We start from the raw sequence: 19,956 nt of genomic DNA, 5'->3' as shown, positions 1-19,956 counted from the left end.
TAAACATTTAACAACTTTTCTGGTAAGTTTACTGCCGGTTAGCAATGTCTTTGTCTCAAAGCTTTTCATCCCAAAGGGAAGACTTTAGGATCCCACCCTATCTACATGCAGCAGCCCTGCTGCCAGGTAACAACCACCCACCTTCCCTCCACTATGGGAAGCGAGATCACTTTTAAAAACCTCGTCACATATGTTGTTTGCAGATCACCACCCTCAGGAACCGGATTGATCAGGCCCAGAAGCAGTGAGTAACCTCCTTGTCTCCCTCTCCCAGCCCAAAGTACAGAAAAATCTGCTCTCAACGCTTGTCAGCGGTCACTTCAGTCTTGCTGCCCTTCTTTTCTGCTGCGAGGGGGATTGGGGAGGGGGGGGGGGAGAAGCAGGAATGACAAATTCCACCCCTCTCCCTTCCTTATAGTAAAGATTGGCAAAACTGAAGTGAATCTTACTATGCAAAAGAACCCACCCCTTTTCCTGCAATCTCAGCAAAGCTCACCTGGGGCTGTGCTGCAGTTCCTTTGTGCTTTCTGACACTGCAAGGAACAGGATGTAATAACACTAATCTCATCCACGTTTGCCGGTACCACATGGACACCATGGGCCACCAACGGGTTCTTTTGAACTGGTCACTTGACCCTTTAAAAATTCCCCTTCCTCCTACCTAATTCAAATCCCTTCCTGCTTGTTTTGTCCATGTCTTCTTTGTTGCATGTGTCCACTAAGAAACCGAATGCATCAGAGATGAAGGCCACTGGGAGGGAAAGTTGTCAAAGATTGGGAATGGGTAGTTGGGGGAAGAGTGGAAGAAAGGAGCAACTCTGTGCTTGCTTGTTCTTCGTATACAAGTCTATACTGGAACACAGGATGAAGATAGGAAGCGGCCTTACATAGATTCAGGCCATTGGTCCATTAAGCTCAGTATCGTCTACACTGAGGAAAGGAAAACAGCCAAAAAGGCATGTCTCCTTATGCAGAATGGAATTAATGACAGATCAGATTTTTGTTTGTCTGAAGTCAATCTGTGTCATTCCAAATGATAAAAAACCAAGTATTAAGTGCTGGTGCCACTTGCCTCATGCTGAAGCATCTCATATTAATGAATAAACAATGTCAATTTCAGACAAGGTAAGAAAAGTATCAGCAGCATATTCCATTTGAGCGGACTTGTGTGGTCCAGATGTCAAATTTGAATTGAACTTTAAAATAATTTGCTTCGGAAGGTGTGGCATTCTAAAGTAAGAAGTGGCTCTTTATTGTTAAATCAGAACACTTAAAAAAAGAAGGAGGAATATTTGAAAATTCTAAAGCAAAGTCTCAGGGCTTCATGCTGTATTTCAGTATAAATTGGGACCCAGTGATAACAATGGCAACAGAATAGCCATTGAGATGGATCCAGAAGTTCTTGAGCTGATCTGAAGCTTTTGCAAAGCAGCACTCCTAACAAGACCTGCTGCAACAATGCAGTGCCATCACCCTCATAAGCCATGTTTGCTATATGGGCAGTACAGGTGGAGATGTCAGTGATAGGATGCCAGTCTCTATTGTCTGAGAAAGCACTTGGCAGCCCCTTGTCTCTCATGTATAAGGTTTAATTTCAGAATAGAGTGTCCACCTGCATTAAATGACAGGTAAAGTATGCACTCTGTCTTCTCCGTGTGTGTATATGCATGTATGTCACTGTGGCAGATCCTGCCATAGGTGAACCTACTGCTGAACAAATCCACTGGTCTTGGTAGCAGCCATGTAAGCATTCAAAAGATACTCCTTGTTGCTGTTGCATCTGAATACCTTCCATGGATGAGTCAGTACTGGAAGTTTCCTAAGGAACCTTTATTCCAGGCAGTCCCTGGCTGCTAATCCAGGATGGTTTGCTGGGCAACTTGCAGTACCACCCAGCTATAAATAGTGTGCAAACTGTTCAGTAACTTCAGGAAGGAGCCTTATCAGGATGTGCATGGGAAGGTCAGGAGTAAGCAATGAACAAGCATTGCAAGAGGGATCTGCTGTTGCCACAGTGCGGAGACTCTAACACTAGACTAACTCACTCACCTGGAACTAGACCTAGCTCATGGCAGAAAGGTAAGTGCTGTGCATGTTTTGGGTGCTGCTTTATCTGCTTGCAAAATAAAGGAATCTGGAAATCATTTGAACCACCACAGGGGAGAACTCCGGGACTATCTCCTTGTTTCCTGGATCCTGGGGGGTGGGGGGGAGAGAATAGGTGATTCGTTCCAGTAAAGTTTAAAGGCATTTGTGCAATTCTGAAGAAAAAGTATTTTTGTGAACTGCCATGGTTCATCAAATAAGTAGTAAGCATTTCTGCACATTGTTATCATTAATGGTTTAAGTCAAGAATGGGTAACTTCTACATTCCCGGGGACCACTTTTTTGTGACACAGTGGTCCAGGAGCTGGAAGTGTATTTTACTGTCAGCATTGCCCTTTCATAAGTCACCTGACTACATAATAAACCTGGCACTACCTAGCTACAAGAGCTTCACAGCTGTGGGCTACATGTGCTTAGCAATGGCTGTATGAAATCCAGAGGTGTAATGCAATTTTCATTTCTGGAAAATCTGAAACTGGGGGCCTGTTGTCACTTTTTTTTAACCACATGGGGTGAGATAAATTTGCTTCTGAGGCCAGCTCATACCCATAGATGGTCAGCTGGCCACTCCTTGGTTCAATGATAAAACGTATTTCATGCACTTTAATGCTGATGTACCCAGTTAAAGGGACATGGATCAGGCCTGTTCTGGTGACGAGAAATGTTGAGTGACTCGCCCACTGAAGGGTTGGTAAAGGATGTGGCTGTGGCTGGCGCGCTGACGTGTTTTTCTCGTATCTGTATTACAGCAGCAAGAAGGCCGGAGCCAAGGGCAAAGTTGGAGGGCGCTGGAAGTAAAGTTCCGGAAGGTGCCTGCAGGCAGAATCTTCAGCGGTGGCATGGCTAAAGATCGCTGGCCTCCCCTTTCCTCTTTAAACACAAATTCCGTTCCCTCGCCTGAGCAAAACCATAGTTGCAACATCAGCCTGGATTGCCTACTGCTTATTTCAAGGGCTCCCACATCTTCCAGAGCCAGTGCCCTGGAACGGAGATGACTCCCTGCTGACACCTCCTACGACCTGCTGTGTGTGTCCTTTTATTTCCCCAATCCCAGCCCTACACTGACTGCCCAGTAGATTGCAGTGTATGAATCACTTGGTTTTGTAAATAAAGTGTGACCGATAATGTACTTCAGCCATACACTCCTGACTAGCGTCTTCATTTTCTTCCATTCTGTGATTGTCTTAGAACGCATCCTCCCCCCCCTGCCCTCTCCTGGGACCAGAATGTTTAGTGGCCCAGACGGCTGGTAGAATTTAGCCACAGACCATGACATGTGTGCCGATTTACACCCAGCAAAGGCTACAACAGCAGTGGGGAACCTGAGGCCTTCCAGATGTTTCTGGACTCCACAACACTGCCAGGCACAATAAGTGAGGCTAGGGATGATGGAAGTTGTAGTCAAACATCTGGAGGTATCACAGTATAAGTCATACTTGAATCCTGTGCATATTTACTTAGAAGTAACTCCACTGAGTTTTCTTAGCTATCCACTATGACTACTCTTCTTAAATCCCTGTTAACTTTGTTGCATTGAGCCTCTAGGACAGGGATGGGGAACCTGTGGCCTTTCAGATGTTGCTGGACTCCAACTCCCACCATATCTGGTCACCGGACATGCTGACTTGAGGGCTCACCTACATTTCCATTTTTCCTGTGATTTATAGGCAAGGATCCAAAATGTTTTTCTTTTGTCCAGGAAACTCCACAGTTACAGCTGAATTGGAACTAATGTCACTCTGCAGAAAACCTGACTGATATTCTCCCCCCCCCCCCCCCAATTCAGCAGTAAGCAGGGGGTTTTCCTAGGGGAAATGGTGGGCCAAAAGATGGACCTGCCTAGAAATCACATGACAAGCAGATGTGTGGATGATCCCCGTGTCTCATGGGAGCTCATGACCAATAAAATCTGAAGGGCCATAGGATCTCCCGCCCTTGCCAATAAAGGAAAGGTAATTATTTGTTTACTAGCAGCCTCATATCTAGTGTAGCTCAGGAATTCTAAGAGACAAGGGCGGAGGGGAACCAGTGAATTTTGAAATCTGTGTTTCAAATCAGTGCAATTTTGAAAAGTTCAGACTGCCATTTTGACTCAAAGTAGTGCCCAGTTGTATCCAAACAGACGAAAACTGGTCCTTGAAATCTCAAACCATCAGGCAAAAATTTAGAAGAGGTGTCTAAAGGTATCACAAACAAACAACGTTCCAAAATATAAAGCAGAGGTGGCTGGCTGGAAAGATGGAACCACAAAAAATCTCATTCCTTTATCAACACCCTCAGTCACATTCACAGACAAGAACTACACAGCATTGGATTCAGCCAGCAGGACCCCATTGGTGTGCCTTAACTAGCTGTTTTGCACACCTGGAAAATAGGAATTTCCTCCAGGCTGCAGCACCACACAAATGCTGTACAATAAGACGACCACCCGAGACAAGTTGGGCTCTGCACTCTCCTGACCTGCAAGATTTGAATGAAAACCATCTGGACAAGTCCTTTTCCAGAATGTGGCCATAGGGTGAGGGAGCTCTGGCCTTTAAAGTTCAGCATGCAAAGCATATTGTCAAGGATCTTTGGGAATGGCCATGAAAATACATTCAGTTTTGGCTCTGCTAAATAAACAAATAAAGGCTGGCCATTCTGCTTGATCATAGTGAGGCATCAAGAGAGCTTTCCCCCCTTCCTAAATAGCTTGGAGACATCACTATTTGCTGAATCCACTGACTTTCCAAATAGCCACAAGAACAGGTTGAGATAGGGCAGTTCCGACTAAATTGTCCGCAGGTTTCACTGCCTTGCCGTGTCCGTAAACTGAGCTTGTGAATAGGAATACACTCAGCTGATTGCTTTAGCTGCACAGTGTTCTCTAAACAAAGCTGAATGTTGGAAGGTTCAGGACACCTAAGGCAAAGTTCCTCTTCACAGAGCACATAATTAAAATATGGAACTCATTGCCACAGGAGGCAGGGATGGCCACCAACTTGGGTGGCTTTAAAAGAGGGCTCCTCAAACTCACAGAGGACAATGGCTATGAACCACGATGGAGATGCTCTGCCCGTCTCATGTGCCTATAAGGAACAGGGGGGTCCCACTGACTGGCATATTTACAAGCCTCTCCCACCTGTCACCATCTTGGATCCACTTATCACGCAGTTATCATGCAGTATCTCAAGAGGGCTAATAAGGAACCTGCGATGTAGGTCAGCATCGCTTCTCTCAAATGAATCCCAAAGCGGACCAATTCCAGCTGCAGATGCACAAAAGGTCACCCTTCACCTTCTTCCTTTCAGTAGCTCTGTGGAACAAGCAAGGTCAAATGGGTGCAGCGAGCCTATCTACCCTGCAGGGGGCGATAGAGTGACTTTCTAATTTAAATTCTCCGCGCATAGCAAGAGGGGCTTAATCGGAGGGAGCCCATAGAGATAGAAAATGAACTACGTGACACGCAACGTGCATTTTCGCATTCCAGTTGAATGCAGCCGTACGCGCAATACAATATGTAGGACCCACTCTACTTCCAAATCTCTATGGTGCCGTGTGCAGTTTCTTTGAATGAGGAGCGTTCCTGTCCTTTCACTGAGACTAACAGGGAACGAGAGCAAAGATGAGCTGCTCGTATCCGCAGATTTGAATTTCGACGCCCATAAGAAATCAAACTTCCGGGTCCCTTCTGAGAAGTGGGCTCCGCTCGCAGAAAATGACAGGACCCCCCCCCCCCCCAGTTTTTTAACGTAACTGAAATGAGGTAGCGCGTCTCTCCCAATAGTTTTTAGCTATCCCAAACGCAATGCAGCTGCATGGGGCTGAGCACTGGTTTGGGGCTGGTAGTGGTGCAGCCCAATACGAAGACTCGTACGTGCCTGCTCCGGGGTAACCCCATAGGAACAGAGTCCAAGGGATCTGAACCAGGCTGGCTTTTGCTGCAACCGGAGGAATGTCTGAGCACTGAGGCTGGAAACCCCCGCGCCTGCAGCAGGGGGAGGGGAACAAAGGGGGCTAAAGGAGCCAACATTCACCCCGGACAACAGCCATCATCGCCGCTCTATAAGTTCCTACGTCTATGCGCTCTCCCTCTCGCAGCAGGATGTGCCCGCCCCTTCCGGGGGTGAGGAGCGCGTCGGAGGAGGAGATCGGGAATCATGGCCCGGCGAATTCTGTAAGTGCCCGGTATCGCGAGGGAGGGAGTTTCCCTCCGGCTCCGCTTCTGCGCCCCGTGCCGGGTACGACTCTGACGGCGGCAGCTCCCGCTTCTTTTGAAAGGGCTGCCGGGCTTAGCGAGAACCTCGCGGCCGTGGTGGCGCAGCCCGGAAGGCGCTGCCCCCGCTGACCTCCGGCGGGCGAGAGGCTCCCCGGGTCGAGTCCCAAGCGCGGCTCCTCCATAAACGCCACGGAGGGCGAAGCGGGGCAGGCAGAGGCAGGGAGGCCGGCAGCCGGCGTGGTGCCCTCCAGGCGCCATCGACCCGCAATAAATCCTGCATTGCAGGGGGTTGGACTAGATGACCCTCGGTCTCTTCCAGCTCTACAGTTCTAGGAACTCCCGCCATACCTGGCCACGCTGATGGGAGTTGCTTCAAGGAATGTATCCCTATTTTTGTCACTGTGCTCTACTGTTTGGAGGTCATCAAATAGAAAATCCAGTTATTAAGCAAATGCAGGCTTTTTGCTGTGTATCGTCTTTGTTTAGTTGGAGTTGCTTGGAATAGAATAAATTCATTTAGATCACCTTTCCTTAGATAGATGTATCGTATTTTTCGCTCTATAAGACGCACCAGACCACAAGACGCACCTAGTTTTTGGAGAAGAAAAACAAAAAAAATATTCTCAATCTCAGAAGCCAGAACAGCAAGAGGGATCACTACACAGTGAAAGCAGCAATCCCTCTTGCCGTTCTGGCTTCTGTGATAGCTGCGCAGCCTGCATTCGCTCCATAAGACGCACACACATTTCCCCTTACTTTTTAGGAGGGAAAAAGTGAGTCTTATAGAGCAAAAAGTACGGTATAAGGAAAAAGAAGCAGCTTGTTCTTTAAAACTAAAGTTTCATAGCAGATTTATTCTTTTTATAGCTTGATGGCGAGTTTATGATTCCCACTTCCTTGTAATAAATGTACTTGAAATAATTTGTATTAAGAATTCCAGTCCCCCCAATGGAATTATTTATTACTTCCATCTATAGATATCCCCTGTACCAGTATGGAAATCCTCAAACAAGGGTTTTCCGGACAGATTACTTCTTGACAATGGTGAGGCCTGGTGTTCCACAGCCAGAAGACACTGTGCAATTCCGCATCCCCATGGAGTAAGTACATACAAAGAAAGGAACGTCTGCTTATTGGGTTAAAATGAAACACTTCAAGAAGACATCTCCCCAGAATGTTGCAAGTGTTCCGGGTCCAAAGGACAAAGACAAGGCTTAGAATCATAGACGGGATCCAAGGGTCATCTAGTCCAACCCCTGCAATGCAGGATACTCAGTTGAAGTGTCTGTGACAGATGGCCATCCGACCTCTGCTTAAAAACCTCCAATGAAGGAGAGTCCACCACCTCTTGTGGGAGTCTGTTCCACTGCTGAACAGCTCTTAGTGCCAGAAAGTTTTTCCGAGTGTTTAGTCGGAATTTCCTTTCTTGTAACTTGAATCCATTGCCTTGAGTCCTACCCTCCAGAGCAGGAGAAAACAAGCATGCTCCCTCTTCCATGTGACAGCCCTTTAGATATTTGAAGATGGCTATCATATCTCCTCTCAGTCTCCTTTTTTTCCAGGCTAAGCATAGTTAACTCCTTCAAGTGCTCCTGGTAAGGTAGTTTCCAGACCCTTGATCATCTTGGTAGCCCTCCTCTGCACACGTTCCAACTTGTCAACATCCTTCTTAAATTGTGCCCAGAATTGGACACAATATTCCAGGTGTGGTCTGACCAAGGCAGAATAGAGTGGTACTGTTAATTCCCTTGACACTATCCAGTGGTGGCATTCCAAACAGGTTGAAATGTCTGGGCTCTCTTCAAGCACAGGCTCACATAGATCTGGTTTGTATGTCACATTAATCCAAACTATGACATAATGTGAATTTGCGGGATCCTGGGGGCTGCTTTGTTCCTCCCTAGTTCTCCCGCTGGGCTTGGCAGAGTTGAGCTAAGCCTTGGCTGTATGAGCCCAGCTTAGCTCTCCAGGACAAGCCATGAGCCATAAACCATGGACAAACCTTGATTACAGCTCTTTATTAGTCTGGTGAAAGTTAAATTATGAGCCTGGCTTTGGAGAGCATGCTAAGCCAAGCCATGGTTTATCTCAGCGCAGCAACAGAATAACTGTGGAAGAGCAATGCAGCCATGATCTCCTCACACAGAGCCTGTACGTTTGTGTGTTTATTGTCAAGCCATGGTTGGGCTTAGCTGATGTACGAACCAAACGAAAGAATGCATTTCAGTCATCTAGCCTGGAGGTGACAAGTGCATAGGTTGGTTTCTCCAGCAAAAGACCCAGTTGGCATATCAGACAAAGGCACTCTTGCCCACCCCTGCCACTTGAGCATTCATGAGCAGGGTTGGATCCAAATTGCAGACCTGTTGCTTCAGGAAGAACACAGCTCCATCCATAACAGGCTGAACAGCTATTCCTGGGTGACTAGAACCCACACCCAACAGTAGCTCTGTTGTGTCTGGGTTAATCTCCAGGTGTTTTTAAAAAAACCTCTTGATTTGTGTTAATAAAAGTCATCTCCTGCACCCCCCTGCCAAATATATTTCTCCCAAAGACATGGATTGTTATGTAGCTATCTTACCGTTTTAAAAAATATATATATGCTAGAAGTGTTTCTTTTTGTGTTGTAATTGTTTGCATTTGGTGCAGAATGACAAGAGTGGAATTGAAGGATTACCTTGAAAGTATATATAAAGTGCCTGTGGCTGCTATAAGAACCAGGATACAGCACGGTGAGTCTTCTGTATACGTTTGGAGGGCATTTGGAGTCCTGTTTTCCAACAGAACTCTTTCAGTTTATTCCTCCCTCCCTCCCAATTAATTCGCTCTTATTTGGAGAGGCAGTTGTTTGCTATTGATTATTGATGCCCAATACAACAAGATTATATTTCTTTCTAATTGAAACAGTTCCTGTATTGATGTTGTTATCATCTCTGTCTTCTTATTCCTGGGAGGATCACACGTGGATTACACTCTATCCTTAATGATTCATATATAATCCTTAGAATTTACTAATAATCCAGCCATCCTCTGGGGGGATTGTGGTCAAAGCTGAAAATTTGAGAAAGGTGGCCCTGAAACAAATGAGTGTTCAGGTCCATCTTCATAAAGTTCAAAGGCATAAACCAAACTCAATTCTGGACAAGGAAACACCATGGAAAATGTGTTTGCATTTGTCCAAAATTGATTTTTGCCACCTATCCCAGGACTTAGGAATGTTATGGTCTGAAGGCCCACCATCTTGCTGAAGCTGAGCAGGTCTGCATCTGACCAGTACTTGGGTGGGAGACTCCTTCAGAACCACAAACATGCTGCAGTGAGCTCCGTGGCAGAAGAAAGGCAGGAAATCTAAATGGAAGAAAATGCAGTCCTCAAATTCAATCCAGCCCCTTTGTAAGAAAGTCTGGAGTATGTTTTTCCTTCAAGAATATCATTGGTATAGTACAGGGCAGTAGAGACTCAGGATTGCAAGAGCTTCAAATTTATAAGAGAGAGAAAATGACTATATAAAGGAGATGGATAAGTAAAGGGCAAAAATGTGAGGTTTGCTAAAGCACCCTTAGCCAAATAAATGAGACAGACTGCGTTGAACTTTCTAACCATGCTGAGTGCTTTATTGTCTGTGAGCACAGTCCACTGGGAGTTTGATTTCTATGAACTTTCCATCCTCCTTATAGAATCCTAAACCACTGGAAACTAGTACGTGTGCATGAGGAGAGAGAATGGGGGGGGGGTTGAGGAAATATAATAAATGTGTGGAGATTTAGCTCAGACTGTTCCAAATGTGTATATTTTCTGGGTTCTGTATTAATTGTAAATACTTACATCATTTTAGAAACAACTTTCTGCTGTGCATAGATAATGCTGAGGTTGACAGGTCAGGCTGAGGAACTTGAACTGTGCCAATGTGGATGCTTCTCTTAGTTCAGTAAAATGTTTCTCTCTTGTACCGTGAAATAATATGTGGATTTAAAAAAAAAATATGTACTGATGCTTTGCATTAATTATCTGTGTGTGTTACTATGACCTGCAGTTCATGCAGTTAAATAGAAAGTTGATTACAGTGTAAAACAGCATCATGGGCAGTAAAGCTACATCTTTGGCATTGGTGAGACTACAAAACTCATTTCCCCCAAAGATCAGAACCGACTCTAATTGAAAAAAAACATTTATTAGGGAAGGGAGGAATTGCTAGTTTGTGGAAAGTGAAGTGAAGCCTTCATATGCTTAACAGGTTCAATGAAGCAGAGGGATCACAGAAATCGACGAATCAAGAAGCCTGATTACAAAGTTGCTTATGTACAGCTGGTGAGTAAATGAGTTTCTCAAGTGGCTGGGCCCAAACATTCTAAATCTTAAAAATCGTTAAAGTTAATGCAATTTAGGCAGATCTGCATAATGGTCCTTCATTTACACAGTGTAGTTTTTGGTAGATTCTCATTTTTTCAGTTGCCTGTTTTGATTTGATTTATTCCCCTTTTAAGAACTAATAGTATTATTATCATTATTTACTTTTTATTAAAGATTTTATTGGGTTAGAAAAATACGTTCATTGTCTCTATTTTCAGGTCACATAGTCTTTTCTATAAATCAGTTATATTCGATGTGAGACATTAATGTTGTACACGGTATAAGGTCGGAGCGGGGGGGTAGACTTACATTCTTTTACTTAATGTATATGTGGGGTTTTTGCATCAGTGTCACTTGGGTAGGTTCTCATTAATTTTTATTTATTGACATATTTATCTCACATTCTTGAGGGGAGAGGCTGGGCCAGGATGTTACAGTTCTGAGGGCTACAAGAAGGTGACTGAGAAATTGTTTAAAGTGCTTTTATCCCCAATGTTCACTGTTCTCTTAGTGCAGAAGTTCATGGACTCAGAATGTTGACTCTGTGATGCTAATGGCATGTCTATTCTGCTAGTCTCACAACTGGATTCTCACTTTTTTTGCAGCAGCTGAAGAACACACATTTGAACAGGACAGCTGTAGAGTGAAATCGTTTAATCTTACTGGCAATATTAGTAGCCATTCTCTTTTAATATTTGGTGTCCTCAGCGTGTAGCCCTCAACAATGACACCTTCAGTTCCTCATGACTGGGAAGTCTTTGAACCAATAGTCCTATTTTTTTTAAACCCACTTCTCATTAGTTTTTAATTAGTGGCTAATCCTGTAGGGCTCCTGTTATGTTTTTCTTGCTTAGTTGTGCGTAACTCAGTATTACATTAGAAATAATATTACTCATGAATGACGTAGGAGGAAAAACATTGCTAAGGCCTGATTTATATGACTTGAGGAGAGCATACGACTTTTCAAATGGATGCATTTGAGGTGGTGGCCATCATAAATCAGCTCCCTCCCCTAGGCTCTGTTTGCAAAGGTGAGCTAGGATGTTCTAGCTTCCTGCCTTGGTTCGTGATGTGGTATCGTTTTCACAAAGAGCTAGTCCAGGATGAAACAGACAAGAAGGGAGTCCTTGGTCATTCCGAGGTTCTTTTCCGTCCTCCTTCCTTTGCTTCAAACCCTGCTTCGCCCCTTGATTGGTGTAAACAAGTCCAAAGCTCAAACAAGTTCATGTTTCTTAGACGTTCCGGGTAATCCTTTCAGAAAGCCATCTGTTTTGGAAGGTCTTCATGTTTGCCTCCTGAAAGAGTCAGTAGGTGGCAGCATTATTCTTCCCTGTATTCTTTGTCTTTGGTTGCTGGCATTCTTACGCATCTGAGAAATATTGTTTTGTCTTGAAGGCAGCAGTTACGTTTCCCTACTCTGGAAGTCATCAGCTTCTAGTTTCCAGGGCAACTTATGCAATATAATATGCACACATTAATCATTGCATTTCAAGTGTTGGAAGATGAAAACCCTGATGTGTTAGACATCATATAACACATAGCCGTACGGGCGAGAGTAGAGAATTGACTCGCATGCACAAGGACCAGGTTGTCTGGAAGATTGAGGACTCTTTCCCCACACACACACCAAACTTGGCAAGTGAATAGTTCAGTGCAGGTGGTATTTGTCTCCCACTGCAAATGACCTCAAATTAGTGCTTGTGGTCAATATCACCTTCAGGAGTTTCAGGCTGTTCTTGGTGTGCTCTCTCCCTTCTTCCCGAGGAGAAAACGTTTTGTAGCCTTGATTATGATGCAGAACTAATGATTGCCTTTTATGCTTCAAAAACTAGAACCAGGTTATATATCAAAATGGAAACTGCTTCTGTGCCTGGAGAACCTCAGCTGCTCTCTGCCCTTCTTCCCTCTCCTCCTGCTGTTAGTGAGGTTCAGGCATGCAAGATCTGCGGGTGCATTTACCAGGTTAGCTGATGCCAAATCACTTGAGAAGGGTGTGTGACCTAGTGGCTAGCATAATCGTCTTGGAACCTTCTAAAAACTCTGAAGCTTGTTGCTTCGAATAGTTCACGGCTGGCACGTGTGATGTGGTTTGGGGGTCGTGCAAACTATGCCAGCTGTGTTCTTGGTTGTTTTTTTGCAGCCTGCTGGTTCTGTTGCAGAGAGTCACTGTTCATCAAATTACAGTGCAAACAACTTAGTAGAAGGAGTAAGGCACTTCTCCCCTGTCCCTGGTTTGGATCCCGTTACAGTCATGTATGCCTTCAGAACTTCAGGGCGAGATTTTCATGGATGGCTCTGTGGAAGCTTCAGCTGCTTCAGAACACAGCAGTCCGTCTGACGAGTGTGGGTCTTTGAGATCATAGTACACCTTCCCTGGTTGGAGCAAAGTGGTTTGTTTGTAAGGTTCATTGCTCCCATAGCTGTAATCCTATGCTAAACGAGACCCATAACAAATGTCCATTGACCCTGCTGAGAGATTTTGACCATGGGTCCTAAACAAATGGTTGTAAATATGGCAGAAGTTCAGATTTGACTTTCAGTGAGTAATAAACCACCATCTTTTACACTTGCAGCCTTTGCTATTTGTTATATAGGGTTTCTGTATGGATATTTAGCCCTCGGCGTGTAGTTATTCCTCTGGATATAGTTGAAGTTACAAAATGGTCAAGTTAAACTAGCTACTGAACATGCACAGTAACTATTTTTCATAAAGCTTTCAGCACTCCGGAATCTGACCAGTGCAAAATTACTGCATGGTATTGTGAGGATTTATAAGGCTTTCAGTTCTGAGAGTTCAATGTAATGTCTTGGCTGTTTCAAATCCTATCTGGCCGCTGGCCAAGATCAGCATTTCTCGGCAAAACAAGAGATGGAAAGAGCCAACTTGTCTGCACTGACTTCTATTTATTAAAAGGTTCCAGAAACAGATTGACTTCTGCTCAATATTTGATTTTGACCAGCCTTGGAACTGGGAACTGGGAGCACTTTCCCTAGATAGCTGGAAGGGTATTGTCTAGTTCTGCTATCATGTCTGAGCATTGCCCTATGCCTTCTTACTTGAAACAAATGAAGAGGATGGGAAAGAGATGTAGCATTTCGTGGAAACATCTGCCCTGAGCAGCATACTTTCAGCCTCCCAACTCTGTGACTAGGGTTGAGCATGCAGAAGAAAAGTTCAAGGGCTAGCACCTTGGCTCATCCCACAGACCATATCCTTGCCCTTTGAGAACAGAAGGTCCCATGTCTACCTTAAGACAAGGCCTCTCAGTTTTCAGCTTGGCAGTAGCCCCAACCCTGGTATATGTAGAAACATCACTCAATGACGACATTGTGCAGGCAAGGATAAGGGACAGGTGGCAACCATGCTAATGTTGCTTGGTGACTTTCCGATGCTGCCCATGGTGTCTATACTGGAGTTATTTTTGTTGCTTTATTTTGTTTTTCTAGTTTCTTTAGAACTAAGGTGGACAGCAACAGCACACAACCAAAATGCTCCCAGGTGTTAAAAGCCCTTTCTCTCTCTTCCTTGTGTTGTTTCTGGAAAATGTTCAAGCTTGGATTTCAGTAGACCTCCGGAACAGTTATCAAAAATGTTTCTGGGATCTTTCCTAAAGGGCAGAATTAGAGGTGCAGGATAGAGAAATTGCATTTGGCAATGGCATGCAGTGGTGGAAATGGTCTCTTATGTATGTAGGGGTCTGACTTCCTATGTTAGAACTTGGAATGACATAGTAGTGCTTCTGCTTTGAGGCCTGGATCTCTGTAAATTGGGACCAAGATCTGTCACCTGTGCGGTAGGGTGAGAAGCCATAGATGTAGAAAGCTAAAATTGCACCTTCTTGTGGGCCTAGTTCCAAAATAATTGCATGAGACCGCTATCATTGGCAAAAGCTCAGTTAGCTTGCAAAGCAAAATTTGATTTGTAGAAATGCAGCAAAAATGCTCATGTCTTCTGAGTTTTATATGCTGTTGATTTCCAAGTTCTTTAGGGGTGGGCTAAAGCTGTTAAGGTATTTTGGAAAGCAGTTTCAAAATAGCCCCAGACAATATTTTTATAACACCTCTTTCTATGCGACGTTATTGTCTGATAGTTTTATTATACCAAGTTCTCTACTTGAATTGAATGGAAAGCTGACAGGGTTGATTTTAATGAGGTTGTCAACACTGCATACACTATGGAAAAATAAAGAGATAATGTCAACGGAATAGAATGCTGTCCTCGAATAATAGGTTCCTGCTGTTAAATAAAAGCGAAAAGGTCAGCTGATGATTGTTTTCCAAATGGGAGACGTTGAGTCTGTGGCAGCGCTCTCTGTGCTGGCATGGACTCTCTTCATTATGGGGAGTGATTGCTGTAAATGTAATCCTACATTTCAGGAATTACATGTATTTCAAGAATCACTTTTTATTTCCTATCGTTACACAGTTTTGTCTAGCATATCATTTTCCTCGGTCTGCAGACATGGAGGCACTCAATAGCCATGGTCTGTGCTTTAATGCATGCTCTCTGTCGGATAGACACACACACACACACACACACACACACACACACACACACACTTCTGGACCAAATGCTACCAGACCCAGGGTTGAGAAGATCACTGAAAATCTTCCCTAATTGATCCACTTCAGTGATGATTCTGTCCCCACCACTTTTATATCTATCTTAAAGGGGAAAAGTACCCATAAAACTGCTGTTTGCCCCCCCCCCCAGCAATTTTATCCACATGGAGGTGCATTTGTCTTCTCTTGATACATTAGTCTGGGGGGAAAGAATGAGTTGAAGAATGTTCTGAGGTAACCCAAGACCATCTGCTGGATTGGTGTTGTCACTCACACCTGCTGCAATCGAGAAATGTAATTTTGTAAATGTATACAGTCTTTCAATATGTTCTCTCCAGCAATTGATCTTTTGGCTAGGCAGGAGCATCTTTTGATCTGACCACCTGCTTCCTGAATGGTACCACACATCCTTGCACCATATTTCCTAAGTCACTGTTTTCTGCATGGACATCTGGGTCATTATTGAACCGGTGCTGGATATTTGCCTGCCTGTTATTTATGTAGTAAGTGGCACTCAGAGAGCCAGTGTGGTGCGGTCGTTTGGGTGTCAGACTAAGGCTGAGGTGTTATGGGTTCAAACCTCCACTTAACAATGAAGCACACTGGGTGATCTTAGGCCAACAGAGTGACCAGCCCATCTTGCAGGGTTGCCGTGAGAATTAAAAAGGGGGAGGGATTTATGCTACCCTGTGCTCTTTGGAGGAAAGGTAAGATAAAATATTCTACATCTAACTTCCTACAAGCTCTGCTGAGTCTTTTGGGGGTTGGCAGTAACATTCTGGACCAGCTGAAACTTCCCACAGCTGTTGAAAGACTTGTAGCTGCTACCAGAACATGAGATTAAGCATTTGTTTTCTATCTTTAGGCTGCGGGACAAACTTTTCAGTTTCCAGACTTGTTTCCAGAAAAAGAAGAAGTCATTGAGCCCGGCTCTTTTGAAGATACCCAGAAGAAATTTATGGAAGATGAGAGGCAGAGGCAGAAAGGCGACCCCAGGCAAGCAGACGTTCCCACCTGGTTTGGACTTTGATGGAAGCAGCTCGGAGGGACTCAGACCATTGCACCCAGGATGGGTTCTCATCTTGTACTGTCATTATGTGGACGTCATCCCCACTTCTATAAATCCTTTTGAAAATACACTGCTCATACTCCTTTTGTGCAGCAGGATCACTTCAGCTCTTTCCATTTCAGCTCATGATGTTTCTTTTTGTGGATGGAAATGCTAACTGCTCTATCCATCCCAAAGGCCTTTTCCATTTAGGCTGTTGCTCTCCCCTTTTCCTGGTCTAAATAGTTTTATTTCAACGCTGTTTACTGGCGTATAGAAAGGCTGGGACAGCCAATACTGTAACCATGAGGGCCATATGCAAGATTTGGGGTGACCTTTGCTATCTCTGAATTGGCATAAATAAAAAAATTGTCCAGTAGCAACTTAGCACTAAGTTCCATTTCATGCGACTCAATGTGGTGCCTTCCATGGTTCTAGATTCAGGTAGGTAGCCGTGTTGACCTGATGCAGTCAAAATAAATTAAAAAATTGTCCAGTAGTACCTTAGAGACCAGGGACGCGGGTGGCGCTGTGGGTTAAACCTCTGCGCCTAGGACTTGCCGATCGCATGGTCGGCGGTTCAAATCCCCGTGGCGGGGTGCACTCCCGTTGCTCAGTCCCAGCGCCTGCCAACCTAGCAGTTCAAAAGCACCCCCGGGTGCAAGTAGATAAATAGGGACCGCTTACTAGTGGGAAGGTAAACGGCGTTTCCGTGTGCGGCTCTGGCTCGCCAGAGTAGCTTCGTCACGCTGGCCACGTGACCCGGAAGTGTCTGCGGACAGCGCTGGCTCCCGGCCTATAGAGTGAGATGAGCGCACAACCCTAGAGTCTGTCAAGACTGGCCCGTACGGGCAGGGGTACCTTTACCTTTACCTTAGAGACCAACTAAGGTGCTACCGGACAATTTTTTCATTTATTACGACTGCGTCAGACCAACACGGCTACCTACCTGAATCTGAATTGGCAGACAGCCTCATACTTTGGGCACCTCACTCTGTTTCAGGGATGACCCTGCTGGGTGTGTGGGATTGATGTGGGCACCATTAATGAGACACTAGCACAATGGCGTATTTGGGAGCGGAGGTATCGCGCAATGTCTTCCTGCAGCCTGAAAGATCGTTCTGAATTTTCAGAACGCGTATACACAAACTGAGCTCCTGACCCAGTAAAAAGCACTGCCTTGCCCACTTAGTTATTGTGTGTGTTGTCAGTGTGTTGGCTTTGTCTATCAGGATTCTCAAATCATTGCATAAGGCTGCACTTCTCTCCCCGACTTGAATCTGTTACAGTGACTTGGGAAAAGGTTACCATTTGCCTTGATTCTTGTTTAAAGAATTCTTTGCGCTTTTGTGTATGCTTAGTCCTGCTTTCCATTTTCTTATCTCTTATTTTTCAAGTTTGTTTTTCAGTTTTCAATGAAGATGGCACAACATTAGGCAGCCTGCTCTGTGGAAGCTGAGCTCTGTTGCTTTTTAGGGAAATACTAATTCAGATGTCGTGGTCAGTGGCTGGATATCCCAGAGGCCTATGCTGCTACCTAAACCACCAGTGTGTGCTTCAATAAACATGACCCTTTCCCCTCCTCAGTTCTCTTTAATTCAGCAAAGCCTCCGCCACTGTTTAGTAGGAGGGGAAAACATGCTGGATGTGGCAGACTATGAGCATTTTTCTGTTGTTGAGCTCCAGAGCTGCACTGTGCCCAGCCAAAGGCTGGGGCTTTGTTGACTTACTCGCTGCAATAGACCTAAGCCCTTGTGACTGGTGCACATAGCCTAACCTGGCTTATAGAGGTTGGCTTAGCTTGCGTACCTTTCTTTATATCCAGACTCCTTTAGAATCCTGAGTGATCAGTGGGTCAGGCTTGCTTAAGCCTGTGGATGACCCACTTTCCCTTGGGATCTTCCTTTCCCCTTTTGCTAGCCAGCTATGCAATTTTTCCACTGTTACTCAATCAAAAGCAGGAAGCCAAGTTGATAGACCATTGTCTCCCAAGAGGGAATAATATTTGAATCCCAAGGCAAAGCACATTCAGTGCAACATAATAGACGTATAGAAGTCTGAGGGGGACAGTTTCCTACATCTACCAAAGTGTTGGGGTCATTCTTACCCGTATCGCCTGCTTTTTAATTATAAGCTTAATTCATAAAATTTTCCCCACCAAAATATTGCCTCTACACACACACACACACACACACACACACACACACACACATATGCAGTCATACCTTGAAAGTGGAACGGAATCAATCCGGAAATCTGTTTGACTTCCAAAACGTTCAAAAACCAAAGTGTGGCTTCAGATTGGGTGCAGGAAGCTCCTGCAGCCAATCAGAAGCCCCCTTGGACGTTTGGCTTCCAAAAATCGTTCGCAAACTGGAACATTCAATTCCAGGTTTGCCTTGTTTGGAAGCCCAAACTAGAAGCAAGCTGTTCAAAGACTAAAGTACGGCTGTCTATATATATATATGTGTGTGTGTGTGTGTGTGTGTATGCGCGCAGAAGCAATTAATACATTCTTTAAGCTGACTTGAGCAAGTTTTCAGCTTAGATATAAGGATGTTCTGTTCACCCTATGATACATAACCTGGTTCACACAGCTCCTAGTAGGGCATTTCTTCCTGACTCCTGACTTTAGGCAAGGAGAAAGTGATTGCCTGGGGATTCAATGGTGCTAAGCTGCTTCTGGTGAACTTTGGCTTCATTTTTGCATAACATTGCTGCTTGACTGAATATGCCCTCAGAACAAAAAAATACCACCAGCAGAAGTTCTTCAGATTTGAAGGTGGAAGGTAGTGGAAAGCTAGGAGATGAGCAGGGCACAGAGAGAATTAATCCCCACCCAGTTTTTTCTAGCTACACCCATGGGCTCTACACTGGAGCCTGGATGGCTGGACAGAGGAATTATTTGGGGATGAGGATATTTATTGAAAGTGGGGTCAGCTTGTCCTCTTGTGTAATTCTTCTACAAATGTACAAAACAACACAGAATATCAAAGCTTGGTAAGTGCTTTGGCTTCTACTCAACTGATCTTTCCGGATGGTAGATTATTGATCTTTGGAGTGGTCTTTGGGAGGCAAAGGGTCATGAGTCGTGCTTTCTTAACCAGCAACATAGCAAAATCTCCGAATAGTGAAATGGATAAAGTGGACTTTAGTCCACAAAGGCTTATACCATAATAAAGGTTAGTCTTTACAATGTCTCCAGCCTTGTGCTTGCTGTTTTTAAAATCAAAGTGGGTGATCATTCTGAAGGTATCCCTGGTTTATTTTTTAATAATTTGCTTGCAGGCTGAACTGCTTCATTCCATTCCATCTCTTAATTCTGAAACTCAAGGAGTCAACCCATGAAAGTTAGCAGTACAGTCAGGGCAGGTAAAAAATGTTATACTGTTTCGCTTAGTGAAAAATTAACTTTCAAAGCTAGCTTCAATGGGTTTTTCAAAGAGGAGAAGACAACATGTCATGGAGATAATAACAGATTTGGGGTATTGTAGCTGAATTAAATATCATTTTTCAGGAGCAACATACCACTAAATATTGGTTTATGTGGACACAAAATTGTTAGATGCTACCTACATCCCCTTTGTAGGCTCTCTGAAGCAATGCCTTCCTGTTTTTTGTTTTGCTTTCTCTATATGATCAACTGAAGCAGCAGCTCAGTTACTGAGGAGGCTTCATGTGAGCAGATACA

At 44.5% G+C, this 19,956-nt stretch overlaps 2 protein-coding genes across 12 annotated transcripts in view; both read left to right on the top strand.

Annotated features, from left to right (window-relative positions):
- The window catches only part of TNNT3 (troponin T3, fast skeletal type), a 42,800-nt gene extending 39,554 nt beyond the window's left edge, over positions 1-3,246 (top strand). For 9 of the 10 annotated variants that reach the window (XM_077931409.1, XM_077931406.1, XM_077931399.1 and 6 more), the window contains one exon: positions 2,856-3,246. In XM_077931409.1, the coding sequence (XP_077787535.1) occupies positions 2,856-2,904 (49 nt within the window). In that variant the 3' untranslated portion in view covers positions 2,905-3,246. Of the gene's footprint in view, positions 1-203; positions 245-2,855 lie in introns of all 10 variants that reach the window. The other variant, XM_077931397.1, reaches the window with a different exon arrangement.
- A 2,906-nt stretch (positions 3,247-6,152) lies between these two features.
- MRPL23 (mitochondrial ribosomal protein L23) lies at positions 6,153-17,847 on the top strand. 2 transcript variants are annotated; one of them, XM_028733778.2, is made up of 6 exons: positions 6,153-6,262; positions 7,282-7,404; positions 8,954-9,036; positions 10,539-10,612; positions 12,487-12,616; positions 16,083-16,217. In XM_028733778.2, the coding sequence occupies exons 1-5, from the start codon at positions 6,246-6,248 to the stop codon at positions 12,574-12,576; spliced, it is 387 nt and encodes a 128-aa protein (XP_028589611.2). In that variant the 5' UTR covers positions 6,153-6,245; the 3' UTR covers positions 12,577-12,616; positions 16,083-16,217. The 2 variants fall into 2 exon arrangements, with proteins under 2 accessions (XP_028589611.2, XP_028589599.2); XM_028733766.2 differs by lacking the exon at positions 12,487-12,616 and having other exon boundaries at positions 16,083-17,847.
- The last annotated feature ends 2,109 nt before the right edge of the window (positions 17,848-19,956 follow it).

This window comes from Podarcis muralis, chromosome 1 (assembly GCF_964188315.1).
Source record: "Podarcis muralis chromosome 1, rPodMur119.hap1.1, whole genome shotgun sequence".
Lineage (NCBI taxonomy): Eukaryota > Metazoa > Chordata > Lepidosauria > Squamata > Lacertidae > Podarcis > Podarcis muralis.
Note: the sequence above shows the minus strand (reverse complement) of the source record. Positions and strands in the feature narration are given on the sequence as shown.